Here is an 18,890-nt window from a genome sequence, read left to right as displayed (position 1 = left end):
AATCTCATTCAGCCCTTCAACCCCTAGAGAAGCTAAGCCATCCAAACCAGTTACCCTGAGCTGTTCCACCCAGGCCAGGGGCACCATTTTAAAGCCATCTTGGGGGACTGGCCCTCACTGGTGGGTGAAGTCTAGACTCCCTACTCCAGCTTAAGCTTCTAGGTGGCCCTCACCCCAGGCCTCCCCCCTGCCCCCAGATCCTGGCACGTCATAAAGGGGCTTGGGGCTCCTGTGTTTTACGAGCTCTGAATCAACAGGACACTGTTGGCTTAACCAGTTTCGGTGTTTGCCTTTACCAGCAGCAGTGACTGGCGGGGGGCGGTTAGGCGCAGAGGGGAAATTCTCACTGGCGTGGGGTCCTGCGGGTCTGCCCGAATCGGTCTGCAAACGGAACATTTCGGCCTGCCTGTCTAGGATTCGCCCCGTCGTCGGGGTGTGCGGCCAAGAATTACGATCTGCCGGAAAAGTCTCGGGAGGCAGGGAGGAGGGGCTGGGCAGGGAAATCGGATTCTGCAAAGTGGGTGGATTCAGCTACGAATAACGAACAATTAGAGCTGCCGGGGAGGGTACCTTGGTTTCCAAGCACTTCACGTACATGTTTTTGTTCATGTTATAAAACACACAGGAAGAGGCAGTTCAGGGACATGGGTAAAAAGGTGCTGCCATGAGTGCCCAAGTCCAAAGCCCGGCTCGGTGACCTCCGAGCTTTGGGACCTGGGGCAAGTCACGTCATCTCTCTGTGTCTCTCTTTTCTCATCTATAAAATGGAAATGATCGGAGCACCGACCTCACAGCGCTGTTTAAAGATTAAATGAGTTAAAGGATAGAAAGTGGGTAGCATCTTGTCAGGCGCGATGAGGGTTAGTTACATTTCCTTTCATTGTGAGACGTCCTGAGGCCGCTAAGCAAGAACTGTTCCCATTTTGGAGACGGGGCACTGAGTCTCCCAGAGGAGAGAGACGTGTGTGCGAGCTCACAGCCCAGCACGGCAGACAGGCAGCATCTGAACCTGGGCTGTGGGATTCCCTACCCTGAGGGGCCCCCTTCTCGGGAGACGCTTCCGCGTGGGAAAGCCGCCAGCCAGCCCAGGCAAGGAGGGGCCTTCCAGAAGCCTCATCTGGCCGAGGCCCCGACCACCCCTGGCCACGGCGCTCCAGCTGCTGGACACCCTTCTCGTCTCCACATCAGGCTGCCGTCCTTGGCCGTGAGCCTGGCCCAGCTCAGAATACAGTGCTAAAGCAAACCTGGCTGGAGTCCGGCCCCTCGGCCCCTGCCGCAGATGTTCTCGGGTCTTCCCTGGAGAGTGGGAAGTGGGACGGCAGACCCCACGTGTCTCTAAGGGTGGGGTCCGCCTCTGCAGAGTCCTGTCAGCATTCGCACCACAGGAGTGGGGTACGGTGTGCACACATACATGGGGTCTGCCGTGCACGTGACCACCTTCTTAACTCCAGACCTCATGGGGCCTCAGTGTTCTCACATGGAGTATGGGACAGTAACGTGTGCCCGGCAGGGCTTGCACAGCCCATCTCATCGAACCCACAAAGCTCTAGGGCCATCGTGGGAGCTACTACTCTTCTTTCTTGCTCAGTTACTATCCCCTTCCGATGTGCTAACGGGGCTATTCCCACATACGTCCGCAGAAGACTCCCCTCCGCCCCCTGAGAGCCGCAGGCCTCTCCATGAGACGGACGAGCTTACCGGTCACTGCAGGACCCGGGCGGCCTGGACAGAGGAAAGGACACAGATGTGACCCCCAGCTCTGCCCTTCTCCCGGCCACACGCACCTGCAGCCCATCACAGAACTCTTCTGAACCCAAGAGCGGGGCATTCCGTGCCTCCAACACTCGCTGGCCCAGGTCGAGAATAAAAGTTTTGGAATGTGTGAACTGAGCCTCGCCAGGCCACGGGTACAGCGCAGGCCTCCGGCTGGGGCGGAGGGGGTGATGCCTTCTCTGCACCTGCATGACCGGCTCCGTGAAGGGCCGGACGGAACCTTTGGTCAGATAACCGTATCAGTCAGCGGAGGAGCCGCCCCGATCCTGTGCTCCCCGCCCCCGACACCCAGGTCCCCCGCAGTCACCACCCCGCCCGCCCGCTCCACCGGCCAGATAACCACCCAGGTCCCTTCTCAGCAGCGGGGCGTGCTGCTGGGTGCCAGCGCACCTGAAACAATCGGTGTTTGCTACGCTCCCACACCTGCCGCCGCCCCGACCGTGGTCTCCCGGCAGGGACAGGGCGGCAGTCAGAAGCGTAGGCAGAGCCGTGTTGCAAAGCTACGGGAAGGGCTGCAAGCAAGTGTGAGACACACGAGAGAGGCGCTGGGTTAGCCTACAGTGATCCCAGCCGGCACCTGCTGCGGGACACGCACTCCCGACGGGAGCCAGGAGTCACGTACTATTACTCTCCCCATTTCACAGGTGGGGAAGCTGAGGCACAGAGCAGTAAGTGGCTTCCTGGGACTGAACAGCTAGTAAGTGTCAGAGGGACCGATGTGAACCCAGGCCCACACCTGACCACCACCCTGTTTCTCCCCATCACACGGATTTCGTGTCTCTTGAAACGTGGCTTCTTAGTCACCGCTTAAAATCTCCTTGGACAGCGGGGGTTGACAAAGGCCTGGCCTACTGCCCCCCACCCCACCCCAGTGCTCACACGTCACCCAAGATTTACTGCTACAGCGTCCCCGGGGAGATGACCAACTGCCGCGGGTGGGGAGGCATGCAGAGCCCTCGAGGGTCGCCAGTCTGGTGTCTGGTTTACACAACACGATGCCAATCTTTCAGTTCCAGCCCAAATTAATCTGTCACTCGTGACCTAAGTCAACCTTGGGTGTCCCGGGATCCAGCACGATGTGGAGGTCGCAGCTGGTTTGGTCCCTTACTAGCTGTGTGACCACAGGCAATGTATTTACCTTCTCTGTGCTTCAGTCCTCCCAGCTGTAAAAGGGGAACAGCCGCTGAGTTCACAGTGTTTTTAGGATGATTCAGCGGCAAACACAGAAAGTGCGTGACACACAGCAGGTGACTGTGATCATTGCTCCTCTTCCTTTACCTCTTCCCTGCTGGGGGTGGTCCCCTCCCTCCCTTCCTTCCTCCCTCCCGTCTTCAAGTATGTAAGAGCATCTACTGTGCACCAGGCACTGTGCACAGGTTTTAGAATGTGATTCCATTATGCCAGTCCCCTACTTAGAACTCAAGGCTTCCCGTTTCACTTCGAACAAAGTTCGAGTCCCCAGTGATCCCTATTCACGCCACACGGCCTCCCTAGCTGCCCTTTTGTTCCCTGAAGACCTGGAGTTGATCCCTGCCTCAGGGCCCTTGCACTTACTATATCCTCCAGCTGGGCCATGCTCCCCCACCGCTCAGGTCCAGATTAATATGCCACCTCTTCCAAGAAGTCTCCCCTGATTGGCACCCCCAAGGCTGCTGCTCCCCCTGCCCCCCCCCCATCAACTCACGCTTCTGGTATTTTTGTCATCACACTTCACTGTTTAAAATGATGGTTTTTGTTATTTAGGGTTGGTTTTCCCCCACTAGAATGTGGCCTCCGTGAGGATCAGGACATTGGTCTTGACCACTGTTTTATCCCCAGTGCCTACGACAGTGTATCATGCACTCCAAATACATGTTTTAAGTGGAAGAATCCACGTTAAGAAGCCCCCAAGAATTACGTGGGTCCTCTCGGCAGAAGCAGGTGGACAAGGTAAGCCTTCCTGCTTCACGCAGCAAAGGAGGCAGCACGCCTGGCGGGTCCCACCACTTCTAAGATGGTCACGAAGCAGAGCTGCAGGGTCGCCGTCTCCCAAGCCAGGGCCAGGACACCCAAGTGGAGCAAAGAAGGAAAGCTGGCGAGGGAGGCGAACCCGGTCAGGTTTTCCAAGCGCCTGCTTCCAGAGAAGGGCATCCGAAGCGAGCACCTGCAGATGGTGGATGATGGACCTCGACCCGACTCACACCAGACGCCAAAGTCAGCCTGAACTGGAGCGCATCCCTAAACCTGAGAACTAGCATCAAAAAGCTTCTAGAAGAAAACATAAAAGGGTGTCCTTACATCCTTCAGCCACGGGGGTGGGTGGTGCAAAGGGCACAAATCCCCAAAGAAAAGAAAATGACACGTTAGGACTTAGTCAAAATAAAATAGTGACGCTCGTGGGAGGACCGGGGAAAACGTCCATCGCACTCACACCTGACAAACACACAAACAACTACCGCACGTTAACAATAACAACAGGAGCGACGTGGGCCAAAGCTGTCCACAGACAGCTCGCCAAAGACACACGGATTCAGCCCGCAAGTGCACACACTGGCGTGTGGCGTCACGAGTCACTGGGGAAATGCAAATTACGCATGAGGAGGCACACTTGCCGCTCACTGGAGTGGCTTCCAGGAGAGAAGTGCGGCAGAAAGCAACGCCGGTGAGGACGTGGGGTGGATGGAGCCCGCATGCGCTCCTGCACAGAGTAACTCACTTCGTGATTTAGAAAATACGTCAACTGGAGCATAAACTTTCCCCGCGAACCAGCCATTCCATTGCCGGGTATTTACCCACGAGCAGTGAAAGCATCTGGATTAGAAGGTTCACAGCAGCCTAATCCGCTCGCCCGAGCCCTGCCAACAAGCCAAATGTCTATCAAAGATAAACAAACGATCGCTACATGCACACAACAGAATGGTATCAGGCAAGAAGAAGGAATAAACTGCCGAATCACTCGATAAGAGCAAAGGGGTCGCGAAAGCACCGTGAGCACCGGCCAGACACAAGAGAACACGCTTGCCTGATGCCATTACGCAAGGTTCTAGAACAGGCAAAGCCGAATCTCTGGTGAGAGCAGTCAGGGCAGTGGTCGCCCGTGGGCAGGACGGGGGAGGAGGCACCGGCTGATGGGGATGTGAGGGCCTTTCCGGGAGGGAGGGAGACATCCTGCGTCTCGTTCTGAGCGGTGGTTACGCAGGTACGTTGAATTGTCAAAAATCCCTGAACTGGAGACGCGCAGTCTGTCCCGTTCACTGTATCTTAATTACAGCTCCGTAAACACAGTCATGTCGCCACAAGGGAGGCGCTGAAAAGAGCATGCGAGAAAAACTACCTTCCGGTCTACACCACACGCCCACTCCCCAGTGTCTACTCGAGGGGCAAAGTGAGTTCCTGCTCTGGGCTGGGAGGGAGCAGGCCTCAGGGGAAAACCGCTTTAGGTGTCTCTCGATGAACAGAGAGGGGCAGGGAGATGCCCGCAAGGAGACACCAGGGACAAGGCCTCCGCCCGTGACAGTGCCCTTCGGCCCCGTCATCCCCTTCCTCTCCCGCCGCGCCGCCTGCAGATGCTGCTTTTCGTTATTTTTTTTCCTTAAACGAACATTTTTAGAGATAGGTGCCGTGTGCCGGGCCCTGGCTCACACCCACTGGTCTCCGTCCTTACGTGGAGACACCAAGGAGGAATCTGGGTGGTCAGCACAGAGGAGGGACCCGTACCCTGCGGGGTAGGGAAGTGCGTCCTCCCCGAGATCCCTTGGATAAGGAGGGGCGGACCGAGGGACCGGAGGCGGCAAGGTGAGCGGATCCTATGCTTCACAGCACATCAGAATCACCAGATGACCTCCAAAAACTCTCCATGCACAGACACCCCCCCCCCACCCCTGACCAATGGACTTGCCATCTCTGGGGTGGGATTCAGCAACACACTGTTTTCCATCACTCCCCAGATGATTCCAGCATTTACCAGGTTTGAGAACCAGTGTTCTGGATGGAGGGGACAGTGTGGGCAAAAGCCACGACACGGGACAGAGGAAGAGCCCAGTGGATTGGGAACTGAGGGGCAGAGGCAACCGGGAAATCAAGAAATGCGGCAGAGGAGGGGTCGTGGGCTGAACAGAGCCCCAGCCACCCAGAACCCCAAACCTGACTGTCTTTGGAAACACGGTCTCTGAAGGTATAAAGAAGGTAAAAGTGGAGTGTGGATCGTGCAGGATCAGCGTGGGCCCCGAACCCAAGTGTCCTTCTAAGACACAGAGAAGGACACTCAGACAACAGGGTCGTGTGAGCAGGAGGCAGAGAATGGAGTCGTGGACCCACGAGCCTAGAGTGTCAAGACTGCCGGCCGCCACCGGGAGCTGGGAGAGGGGCCTGGAACGTTCTCCCCTCAGCGCCTCCCTGAGCAACAACCCGGCCGTCACCCGATTCTGGGCTCTGGCCTCCAGAACCCGGAGAGCAGAGATCGAGGTCTGTTGTCTAAGGTTCCCTGTTGCTGGCTCCCGGCCAGGCCAGCCCTGCGAGAGGGGGGCCAGGCCTCGAGCCCCACCGGAAACTGGCAGTGGACGCTGAGAACACAGAGGAACCCCTAGGAAGGGAGAACCATCCCATTTCAAGGGCTCCGGGCCACAGTGTGGGTCTGTCATCGGGGAAGATGAGGGTGTTCCCTCCTGAACTCTCCCACGTTCCCGGAGAAGCAGGAGGTGCGGTGACCCGTCAGGACTGGGAAGGGGGAGTGGGGGCGGCACCCAGAGCCAGGCGGATTGGAGAAGCTTCCAAATCCGCTCTGCTGACATCAGGGAGGGAACTAAAAGTATCTCCCGGGCAATCCTGAACCTCTAGTGGAAAGAAAAACAGCACGGAAATAGAAACACACAGAGCAGCCGTCTATGCAAGGTGACGCCTGACCTCCGGGGTGCAGGCCTGTGCATTAATGCAAGGAATCTACATTTCTAGCAAGTTGGTCTACTTTCCAAAGAGTGGCCTCCAGTAGTTTGTTCAAGTGTGTGTTTGTTCGTTTTTACTAGAATCTGAGAACGTGTCCTTGATTCCCCCAAGACATTATATACTCAGCACCTCCAAAGTAAGGTAGCCTTGCAAATTAAGTACCAGCCCAGTGAGTGTTTTTCTTACCAGCTCTCCCTCCCCAGGGGGTATACATGAAGTCAGCTAGTCACTTAATATTTATTGTATGTGTACTGTGTCACTATGTGCTGCGAATAACTGTCAACAAATACTTATTGAATGTCTCCCTAAGGATCGCAGAGTAGGCCCATTAGTCAATAAGTTTTCATAGAAGGACCAGGCACTGGTCTTGGAAAATAGAACAAAGGCAGCAATAGAAACAATAGAAGATTCTGGGGGGGAGAGAGAGTGTGGCCAACTGGTAGTTCAGTCTGGTCCTGCAAGAAACAGAAGTGTTCTGGAAACCCTAAGAAGGTATTTCACAGAACTAGAAAGCTGGAGACTCTGGCTCTACTAAGTACTGAGTAAAAAGATGAGTGAATCACTTTACCAAGAAAGTCTGTTTCCTTCTCTGCCAAAAGGAGGGAGTTGAATCAGCCAAATATAGAAAAAAGCCTGTGTTCAAGGTTCAAATGACTTCATGACACCCTGAAGGTCTTGCCGGAGGTGCGTGCGGTTCGGCGGCGATCCCTAAACTCTCAGATCAACATGAGATACGTCGCCCCGAGGGACCCAAAGATGGAGAGGAACAAGGGGCTCGGGCGTACGGCCCCTCCTGAGGCCGCCTGCTCCCCACCTTGCTACAAACCACAGCCCCATCCTGTAGGGTGAGTCACCTGCCAGAAAAAGGAGACCTTATCTTCTCAAAATCCCCCAAAGTACTGAGGAAGAGCCCGGGTTTCCTTCCCAAAGCATCTCGAGACGTTCAAAACCAACACCGTAGCGAGGCAGCCACCATGCCCGGCACTCAGGGGACAGGGGTGGGGTCTCCTGGGTGGCAAAGGGAACTCCAATGCCGTTGAGATATTTTTCAACACTTGTTTTCCCTTGTGGGCTGCTTCTGGGTGTTTCTCTTCGAACATCAGAGCAGAGACACCCGCCGCCCCGTGGTCAGCCCGATCCACATGGTGACTCCCACGGCTGAGAGAAATCACAGGGCCCCTTCGTCTTCTTTCCAAAGACCAACCAGGACCAAGTCTGGCTTCTCCCCCGAAAAGGGCCATAGTCTCGCCTCACTGGCTTTTAATCCTGAGGGCCAAGGGCACCTGGGTGGTTCAGGCAATTAAGCGTCCGACTTCGGCTCAGGTCCTGATCTCAGGTTCGTGAGTTCCAGCTCCGCGTCGGGCTCGGTGCTGACAGCTCGGAGCCTGGAACCTACTTCGGATTCTGTGTCTCCCTCTCTCTCTCTGCTCCTTCCCCACTTGCACTCTTTCTCTCTCTCTCTCTCTCTCTCAAAAATAAATAAATATTTTAAAAAATTTTTAAATAAATAAATCAATCCTAAAGTCCTGTCTTCCTCAACCCTGTCTGCATAAGATATTCATGCGTCTCCTTGACTCAGTACCATCTGATGAAGACTACCTCTGATTAGTCGAAGCCACACCAAGATTTTCTCTGATCCACACAGTATTCTGAATTTGTTACTGCTTTTTAAAAATCAGGAGATGTGGGGTTTATCTTAAAAAGTCAGAGGATCTGGCCACCTCGGGTCTACATTCCCACATGGAAATACTGTCTGGAGTGTAGAAAGGTGGGGAATGTGCCTTCCTGGTCCCTGGTCCCTGACACTCCCTATTGTCCCTACCCAGCCCCTCCACTCACCCCTGTGACCTCCACGGCCGCTGTAGGCAACGGAGGCTTGTGATACGCAGTGATGGTAAAACGTCCAGTTAAAAGGAAACAGAATCCTGAAACCTAACTGAATACTGAACACGACCGTTAACGATATAAAAAATACTCTTAGAAGAACTAAGAAATAACATCAACAGCTTTTGTTTCTGCAACAATGTTTACTTTTTTCTTCTTTAGTCTTTGGCAGATGATTTCTACGCTCTCAGAAACCGAGCCGACAATAAGCTTTGCCAGGTCTAACTGTAAAAGCCAATAACAAAACTTGCCTCGAGTACCCGTGAATAAGCTCAAAGCAGCTTCTTTCAAAGCCTGATGAGAACGGAGTCGGCTTTCTGCTCAGAGCCCTTCCACACGGCAGATCGGGGCCACGGCATCCCAGATTCTGAAGTTTCTTCTGCATTTTAGTTTGGGTGTCTTTTCCCCCCTCAGGACTGTGAGTACCTCAGGGACAGGGCAAGCACCCTGCCTGTCTGTGGACCCCTGGCCCCAGCACCAGACAGTGAGCAGATTCTCAGCAGCAAATAGCCATGAATAGGCTGAGGGTGACGGCAGGGGGTGGGGGTGGGTGGCCTGGTCCCACGTGCCAAAGCTCCTGTCCAAATCCCAGCCCTGCTGGCACAGGGCGGCCAGCCCCTCATCCCGCCCCCGCCCCCATCTTCTGTAAAACGAGCACTGGCTATGGCCAAGAACCCTGTAATATTCAAGGAACTACTCAGTGCTGAGCATTCAGCATTGTGACCCATGGTGTCGATGCTCAATAACTGAGAGCCACCGAGAGGAGAGGCAAGGGAAAGCTAAAGGGGACACTGTGTCCAGTAAACTCACTCCAACTGCATCTACCCTTTTTACGACCACAACATTTATACATTTTTGAAGCTTCTAAACAAAACTGTAGGCTACTCATTAGCTGTATTATTTTTCAATTTCCTGTGAGGCCACAAGACCTTCCAGAAGCAAATAGGAGCAGAGAGAAATTGTTCAATGCGCTCTGTGCTCAGTCTCTAGGCCCTCTGGTCACCTCGGGGCCCCTGTCGACCCCTGTGGGTCCTGCATATTCTCGCTGAGCACCCTGCCTTGGGCGGGGAAGGTCACGCTCAGTACACTTGGCAAAGGCCGACGCTGCCCAGCATCCAACTTACAGCACTCGATGGGGTTGGACGCAGTCTGCAGGGAGACGATCCTCCCGCCGGACTCTGGGATGTGCACCCGGAAAACCAGCCGCACCCGCGTGTTCTTCCTGCCGATATCCGTCTCGCCTTTCCGCAGCTCGATGTCGGCGTTCCTGAGCTTCAGGATGCCCGCACAATCAATGCTGCGAGGAGGGTGAGAACCCCATTTAGAGCTGACCATCTTGGTGAAGAGGCAGGATCACCCACAAAACCACCTTAGTCAGTTCCCCAAAATAATTCTACTGCCAGCCCCAGGTTGTGGGAGGTGGAGGGAGGGATTGCAATCCACTGATCAAGATTTGAGCCAGACACAGATGCCCAGATGGGGGTCAAACACTCACAAAGTCATTCGAGAAACACCCCAGTGGAAATTACTTCCCCAGGGAAACTTTTCATGCCAGTTCCTCTACTCTTAGAGGTAACTGACAAACTCAACTTTGCAACTGGCAAAACTGATTAGAGACTCTTCAGTAGGTAAGAGGGGTAGGTCAGCATCAAATATCTTTAATTTGATCAATGCACTGTGGTCACCAAAGAACGCGTTCCAGTCTTGAGGAAATTCACGCTCGAGTGCTTAAAAAGTAAAAAAGTCACTGTGTCTACCAGTTCAGGAAAAACCGAGGAGCAAAGGAAGTGATGAAGCAAATGTGGAAAATGGTCACAGTCGGCAACGTGGAGTGAACAACAGACAGGAGTTCTTTGTAAAATGCTCGTGGTTTGGGAGGTTATTTCCTACAAAGAGAAGGGTTTTTTTTGTTTTTTTTTTTTAACTCCAATGCATGGGTGCAATGTTTCCTGAATTTTAGCTCCCTGCCTATTACTTTGTGAGTTTCAATCTATCTGCATCTTTAACATTTTTCTTTAGGACACATCAATTTTGAAATGTAAATCAATTTAGCCTCATCCCAAGTAACATAATCCCACGATGCATAAGTAGCCTTCCTCTCAACACACATGTAAAGTAGTTAGACATAGAGCTTTTAAAATAGAAACTTTTCGGGGCGCCTGGGTGGCTCAGATCATGATCTCGTGGTTGCTGAGTTCGAGGCCCACGTCGGGCTCTGTGCTGACAGCTCAGAGCCCGGAGCCTGCTTCGGATTCTGTGTCTCCCTCTCTCTCTCTGCCCCTCCCCAACTCGAGCTCTGCCTCTCTCTCTCAAAACTAAACAAACATTTTTAAAAAATTTTTTTTAATTCAAATAAAATAGAAACTTTTCAAACAAATCTCTGTGGACCCATCACAGAGTGGGACCCATCACCCACGGCTCCTTCCACGAACTCAACTCCAGAGAAGGCCCTCTCTCCCAAACCCCTGCCCCTTGGCCTCACGCACTCCCCCAGGAAGGCCCACCGGCCTTGGTCCCCAAGCCCTTACGTTGCCCTCATGTTGTTTTTTGGCTCCAGAGGGATCTCCAGGACTTTGGTGTTGCCCACAATCTTCTCGTAGCTGGTGGTGGTGACGGTTTTGCCTGTGATGCGGTGAACCTGGTAGAAGGCGTGGGGCTTAAGGATGCGCTCGTCAGCTGTCCCAATGAAGATCTGAAGCCCAAGGGGCTTGTTTTCCATGTAGCCATGGAGCTGTGCGGGAGAAAACAAAATCAAACTATTACACACCTTTCGCATTCAGGGTGTCGGTGGGTACCGTCCCTCAGGGATCTGAGAAGCTCCTGGGCAGCAGGAGGAAGCCAGGGCTGACTGCTCCAGCACCTGGAAGAACGGAGAACTAGAAGGAGCCATGCTGACCGCCCAGAAGGGCTGCCGAAATCATTAATTACGGAGATCCTCTCTAAAATGGAGTCTGTGCCACCATGAGGGGGTAGCAGATCAGAACTGCGCTTATGGAGAAGCAGCTGGAAACTGCCAGTGACCAGCTGTCAGCAGGGGGGTGGGGAGAGTGTCACATGGGGGCGAGGACAAAGAATAATTAGGAAAGATAAACCAAAGCTCTTGACACAGGCTGCTTGGCAAGATCAGAAGAAAAAACTTATCCCTTTTACATGGATATATTCCAATTAGCAAGTTAGGTTTTTTAATTGAAAAAAAAAAAAGAGCAAGGCAAAAGTGTCACTGTCTGAGTCAAAAGAAAATTAAAGACAGGAGGAAAATGTGTGTAACAAGGAACAGGCAAAGGATTAGCACGCAGGATATATAAAGAATGCCTACAAACGAATAAGCAAAGGACAAGCCTCCTGGCCATCCTGTCTCCTTTCTTCTTTTCTATCTCCTTTTCCTTCTTGTTATCCCATCTAACGTTATTAGAGATTTCCTCAATTCCATTTGCTTAGGTCTTTCTCCTACAACTAGACCACCATCTCTCCGAGGGCAGGCACATCTCTTCGTTTTATTTGTCACAACGCCCCTAGCACCCAGAATCATGCTTGGCACGTAGGAGGCCTTCTAGTACACATTTGCTGAATGAACTGACAAAACCATCCAACAGGAAAATGAGCGAGAATTTGAACAGGCAACTCACAGAAAAACAAATGTTCATTAGCACGGAAAAGATGTTCAATTTGACTTGTAGGCAGGAAAAAGCAGATTACCTTGGGAGACCATTTTTTGCCTGTGAGAATGGCAGGCAGGTTGATATTTGAGAAAATCACGTGTTTTAGAGACTATGGATGGGCGCACAGGCACTCTCTCGTGCCGCTGACAAGAACGTAACCTGGCATAAGTATTTCAAAGAGTACTGATGCAGCAGCTATGAAAATGAAAACAAATATGCCCTACGACCTGGTAATTCCTTTTCTCATTATGTATCTTAGAAGAAATGCTGTGCAGTCAGGAGACATGCACAAAAATGTTGACTGAAACAAATGGAATAATAAGCAATTCATTACAGTAATAGGGTTCTGGGTAATATACGATGTCCAGGCAATGAAATACTATAGCAGTTAAAAAATAATGATAATAAGGGGCGCCTGGGTGGCTTAGTCGGTTAAGCGTCCGACTTTCGCTTAGGTCATGATCTCGCGGTTCGTGGGTTCGAGCCCCGCGTCGGGCTCTGTGCTGACTGCCAGCTCAGAGCCTGGAGCCTGTTTCAGAGTCTGTGTCTCCCTCTCCCTCTGACCCTCCCCTGCTCACGCTGTCTCTCTCCTAGAAATAAATAAAACATTTAAAAAAATAATAATAATAATGATAATAATAATAATAATAACCAGTAAAGGTCAGTGAAATTGACCCCGAAAAATCTAAGACTGTCGAAAAAGAAGACAATTTGCAGTAAAACATGTATCTCATGGTACAACTCATTTTCTTTCATGCTGCCTCTTTTTGATCTATCCATCGATATGGGTGTAAAGGCAAGAGAAAAAGGTGTGGAAGGGTGCACTCCAAGGCGACCACACCATAGTCACTTCTAGGGACGGAGGGAGAAAGGTTAAGAAGGTGGTCAGAGAAGACTCAACTCGATTCACAACGAATGAAGAACCAATGCCTAGAAACTTGTGAAATGTATGTAATATGTGTAAATACACATAATAACAAGAGAAAAAGAGGACGGGGCTAAGAATTTGAAGATGGGGTCCTGTCTCACCACTCCCCAGAGAAAAAACACCGCTCCTCCCTCTGCAATTTGTGACAGGCTATGACAAGGGACAGCTCCCTAAATCCACCCTTCTCTGCAGGGTAGGTTCTCCAGGGGCCCCTGGGTGGCTCAGTCAGTTAAGCGTCTGACTCTTGATTTCGGCTCAGGTCATGATCTCACAGTTTGCGAGATGGAGCCCCGCATCCAGCTCTGTGCTGATAGTGCAGAGCCTCCTTGGAATTCTCTCTCTCTCCTTCTCTCTCTCTCTCTCCTCTTTCTCTCTCTCTCCGCCCCTCCCCAGCTCCTCTGTCTCTCTCTTAAAATAAACTTTAAAAAATAATTAAAAAAAAAAAAACCTCAGATCTGCAATCAACTGCCAGAAAACAAAGTCTTCTGGGTAATGGAGGATTACATATCTTTATCCTAGATCCTTACGTATCTGGAATGGCACTGTCCACAATGAACACAAAAATTAAGTAAAAAGGAAGAGTCAGTTCCTCGGTCACGCTAGCCCCATTTCAAGGCCTCAGTGGCCACAGAAGGCTAGCGGCCACGGCGATGGACGGCACGGATACAGAACATTTCCGTCACCGAGAAAACTTCTATCGGACAACGCCGTTCCAGAAAGGTGAAGCCCTCCCTGCCCTTCTAAACACCAATCCGGAGACAGCTGGGAGTGGAGCAGAGCCAGATGACACCTTTTTTCATAACCTGCCAGGCCGACACCCATCACATTTTCAGGTCTCAGACACACCCAAGACTTGCCCCAGGGCAAAGATGGAAATCCAAGTCAGAGCCTCTCATCTCTCACGCAAACCAAGGGACAGAGCCCTGTTCCGCACAAATCAAAGGAAGGAGGTCAGAGCCGAGAAGAGATTTTGTTTTTGTTGGTTTGTCTTTGCATTTGGACCCAAGATAAATAGATTTCCTCATCTCCTCTCCAGGACTGATGAGGAGGATGGTCAACACGGCATCCCGCCAGGTGGAGAAGACAAGTAGGTCGTCTAGATAGTGATCCCTGATGGTCTCAGTCCCTTCCTCCTCCCCAGGACGGAAGAGCAGAAACTTCAGGAGCCTGGGTGTGTTCAGGTGGTAACAGCCCGATGATAACACTTGAAGATAAAATCTGTCCCATCCCCGGGGGCGCCTGGGTGGGTCCGTGGTTAAGCATCAACTCTTGGTTTTGGCTCAGGTCATGCTCTCACGGTTCGTGAGTTCGAGCCCCGCATAGGGCTCTGTGCGGGCAGTGTGAGGCCTGCTTGGCATTCTCTCTCTGCCCTTCCTGCGTGCTCTCTCTCAAAATGAATACAAATAAATGTACTTTTAAAAAAATTGTCACATCCGGGGCACCCGGGTGGCTCAGTCGGTTGAGCGGCCGACTTCGGCTCAGGTCATGATCTCACGGTTCGTGGGTTCGAGCCCCGCGTCGGGCTCTGTGCTGGCAGCTCAGAGCCTGGAGCTGCTTCGGATCCTGTGTCTCCCTCTCCCTCTCTCTGTCCCTCCCCCATTCATGATCTGCCTCTTTGTCTCAAAAATAAACATTAAAAATTAAAAAAAAAAAAAAAGTTGCCACATGCCTACAGTTGTACCTGAATCCAACCTCTCCCCCTGCAGACACCCCAGTCCAAGCATCCATGCCTCTCCCGGGCGCAATAACCACTACCCCTAACTGGTCTCTTACTGGCCTGTCACAGAATAGCCTTTAAAAAAAAAAAAAAAAAGTGCAAATCAGACACAGACACTCCCCTACTTACAACTCTCCAAAGACTTCCTGTGGCCTCAGAATAAAATCCAAGGCTGCCGCCCGCCTGGCCCATCACTTCTCCCTCCGCCCCGCTAAGTTCCCGCCAAAACCTCCAGTTCCTGGAGCACACCCGGCCCTCTCCTACCCCAGGACTCTTGCACAGCCCTTCTCTCTGCCCAGAACACTCTCCCATGGGCACAGTTGACTTTCAGAGCTTTTCAGGTCTTTCCCAAACCCATTATGTACTGACACCCCAGGCTGGGGCCAGGTTTTGCAAGAGCCACTTGTAAAAATTTTTAGAAATTTTATGAGCCATTTGATGCCATTTTGGTAACCTGAAGCCACCCACAGTAGAGATATTGATGCCCCCCAAATCGGCAAACACTACAAATCAGGGCTTTTTTTTTTTTTTCCCCACCCCAGAGATTGGACATTTAACTCTCATGGGCACAATGACGTCATTGCCGCCAGAAATGTTCTGGTTTCGTTAGTCGTTTGCGTAGCATCCCTCTCTCCCCCTTGAACAAGAAAGAGGTCCAAGGATCCTGGTGGCAGGAACTTTGCTTCCGGTGGTCAGGGCCATCAGTAAACACACTGGATTCGTGGTCACCGGATTCGTGGACTCCGGCAACAGCAGTACCTCGGCTCAGTGCACACGGCCCACGAGCCCAGCACTGCACTCGACGATTTACGTGGTTCCCGGCTCCGTGTAGGACGGGCCTGCCGAGGCTGGCGCAGGCCCCGCGATCTGCCCCAGTTACCACGCTGGTACCGGGCGGAGTTCGGATGTGGATTCCGGGCTCTCGGGCCACCCCCTCACCTGACCCGCGCTCCGTGTCCTTGCCACCTGGGTCTACGGCTGCTCTGGGGTCGAGGACTACAGGTCAGAAACCCACATCAGGTCCTCAAAGGAAACAGGAGAAAGGACTCAACTGTGAGATCAAGCGTGTGCTTCCTGCTCAACAAGGGGGTGCCGGGGAGCAGGAGGGGGGTGGACGGAGAGAGAGAAAGGCATCGGAGAAATCGGCACAGATGATGTTTCTCCTTGAGGAAGAAACCCGTTCCTTAAGAAGGACCTCTCCGTGTTCCACGGTCCCCTTCCTCCCCAGAGGGTCAGACCAGCCGCTGCGGTGCAGGCAGACGGGACCCACCTCACCGACCGGCCCCCACTCCCAGGCGACACCAGAGAGGGCTCCGGGTTTTGCACAAAGTAGAAAGGGCTTCACCCTCGGTCCGGATTTCCATCCTGCCTCGGCTTCTGAAAAGCTGTGTGACTTTGGGGCAGTGGCTCTGCCCCTCTGGGTTTCACAGGCTCCCGAGAAACAGGGACACCACCTCCCACTCCCCCGGGCTCTCTCGAAGGCTAAGTAAGACGACTTCCATAGGGCCCCGCGGCTCGGCTCGCAGGAAGTGCCCGAGAACCGAGAAGCCCGTCTCACCGGAGGATGACATGAATCAGAACACAAAGGTGATACTACAGAACTGAATGGAACCGTAGGGGTTGGATGTGAAAGCCCGGCAGAGCGAAAAACCACCCGCAACGGGCTTGTGGGCGGGAGAGCCGGGCACGAACTCCAGTCTTCCCTGCGGGCTGGCTGGCAGCCCCTGTGACGCGGGGCCGGGAGGAGGCGGGGCCCAGGGAAGAAAGCTCGCCGCCTTGCATGAAATGCAAAGGACCCTGCGGACCTCCACTGTCCCCTCCCCGAGAAGAGAAGGCAGGGCAGGTGCCCGGAGCCCTGACCGCCCAGCGCGCTCATTTGGCGCAGCCCTGCCGGCAACCTAGAAGTTTGGTTCCAAGGGCGCGTAGCCATTTACTTGCTTCTCCAAAAAAACCGAGGGATTTGGGTCTTGCAAAGAGCACTTCACGTCCTGGGATGGCACGACCGGCCCCTGAGGTCCCATGCGCCCTGTGGCCCCCATTTTAGGGAGACTGGTCACGAGGCCTCTTTCCATCTAGGTTTCTCCCAAGGTAAGGTCTGCCCCGGGGGCGGGGCGTGGGGGGCCTGGGCGAGCAGAGCCACCTTCCGGCCTTAGCAGACACCTGCGGCAACCTAGAAGCTCAAGGTCAGCCGGTCTCCCAACACCAGAGGCTCCATTTCCTGCAGCCGAGGTGAGAGCGAAAGTTCTGCGCCTTGTCCGTTCCCAGGCGGCCCACCGGGTTCCAGGAAGAAGGGGTGTTTCCAGCGCGCACTGTGAGGTCTGAGACGCGGGGAGGGGGTGGCGTGGCCGGTCTAATCTGCACGGCAGGAAAGCAGGGTTCCTCCTTTTTTGGATGAGAAAGGCGAGGCTCAGCAGGACCGAGCGACGCCCCCCAAACCCTACAGCTCCAAAGCCACTGGGTGGACCCCCAGGAGTGTGGCCTCGCTGCTTCCTCGCGTCACACCGGAGTCCTCCAGGGGCCCCGAGGAGGCATTTTAAGACCCATAAGCGCAGCCCGCCGGCTCAGCGAAAAGAACCCAGAGGCGAACACGGGCCCCACAGAGACGCCCCTTTTCACCAGGAAGGCTCGTCAGCCCCCGCTGCTCCCCCCGCAAGCGGTCTGCCTTGCCCCGGTGCACAGATGAAGGGGCATCGATCGTTGTCGATCTTACTTCTGTAACAAGGCCAAGGACACGTGAGCAACAGTTCATCCGTTGCAGGAGACGGGACGACCCACAAAAAGGGTAAATTATAAAGGAAATGCTCCCTTTAAGCCTTTTAATGTATTCCTTCCAGACTTTTCTTCCAGGCGTCCACATGTGGGATTCTATTTTATATACTACCTCCACTTAACGGCGCAGTGGGACCACGGCGCCTTGTCACTGGATCCTGCTCGGCGACACGGTCTCGGTGGCTGCGTGGGATCTCGGGCTCAGACAGGCGAGGCCGGCGCGGGCCCGGAGGAAGGAGCGGTTGTGGGGACGGTGCACACGCGAGGCNGAGCGCTCGCGGAGGACATTTCCTTGAAAACGATTTTTCTGTCAACTGTGCTCCAAGCTTGTTAAACACTCTCAGATGGGCGAGGCGGCCACCACGTCCAAAACGTGGGATTGATTTTCAAAATGGCAACCGGCCAAAGAAACTGCTTCGAATTTTACCAAAATCAAACGTTAACAATGTTAAGTAGCATTTTTTGTTGTTGAATTCGGAATATTAGGAAATTGGTGCCGTCCTCAAAGACTTGCCTCTGAAAGCGAAGAGCCCCTGAGGCTGTTTTCTTGCGATTCCCAAGCGGCGCAGAGAGTGTGGGGAGAAGATCTTTACAGACGTGCACGGACCCCGAATTCCACGTTTACGTAGGTGCGCCAAGCGCAGAAGTGCCTGCCGCCGACACACACACACACACACATACACAAGATACACACACAGACCCCCTCCCCACACACAGAGGCCCGTGCACAGATACACAGACTCACACACACCCGGAGACGCACACTCACACACATGCACACAGTGTCACACGCACACACAGATACAAACACACACTTGCACACACTCACACAGATACACACATAGATTCTCACTGGCACAGAGAGTCACACACATACACCCAGACTCATACACACAGACACATGTACACACACACACACACTCACAGATACCTACAAACACAGACTCACACCCTCACACAGAAACATACACATAGATTCATACACACACAGACACGCACCCATGGACACACACACACACACACACACACACACACACACACACACCAGGCAAACCAGACTGCGAGTTGCTCTCACCTCAGGCAACCCCACAAGCATTACCTCCCCACCTAGTGAGCACATGGTAACTTCACTAGAAACCCTAATTCCCAGATTCTAACCCCAATCCTCAGTCGTCTGTCCCCCCACCTCATAGTGGCTCAAAGTCCTGTCAATCCCACCTCCTAAAGCGCACTCGGACCC

General features: G+C 53.2%; 1 protein-coding gene across 5 annotated transcripts in view; it reads right to left on the bottom strand.

Moving 5' to 3' along the window:
- The window catches only part of NFATC2 (nuclear factor of activated T cells 2), a 123,322-nt gene that overhangs the window by 64,885 nt on the left and 39,547 nt on the right, over positions 1-18,890 (bottom strand). For all 5 annotated transcript variants that reach the window (XM_077778294.1, XM_077778293.1, XM_077778292.1 and 2 more), the window contains exons 2-3: positions 11,106-11,308; positions 9,702-9,874 (exon numbers count right to left, since the gene is read on the bottom strand). In XM_077778294.1, coding sequence (XP_077634420.1) covers positions 9,702-9,874; positions 11,106-11,296 — 364 coding nt within the window. In that variant the 5' untranslated portion in view covers positions 11,297-11,308. The remainder of the gene's footprint in view (positions 1-9,701; positions 9,875-11,105; positions 11,309-18,890) is intronic.

This window comes from Crocuta crocuta, unplaced genomic scaffold (assembly GCF_008692635.1).
Source record: "Crocuta crocuta isolate KB4526 unplaced genomic scaffold, BGI_CrCroc_1.0 scaffold27, whole genome shotgun sequence".
NCBI classification, from domain to species: domain Eukaryota; kingdom Metazoa; phylum Chordata; class Mammalia; order Carnivora; family Hyaenidae; genus Crocuta; species Crocuta crocuta.
The sequence above is the reverse complement of the archived record's forward strand: the minus strand, read 5'-3'. Positions and strand labels throughout refer to the sequence as shown.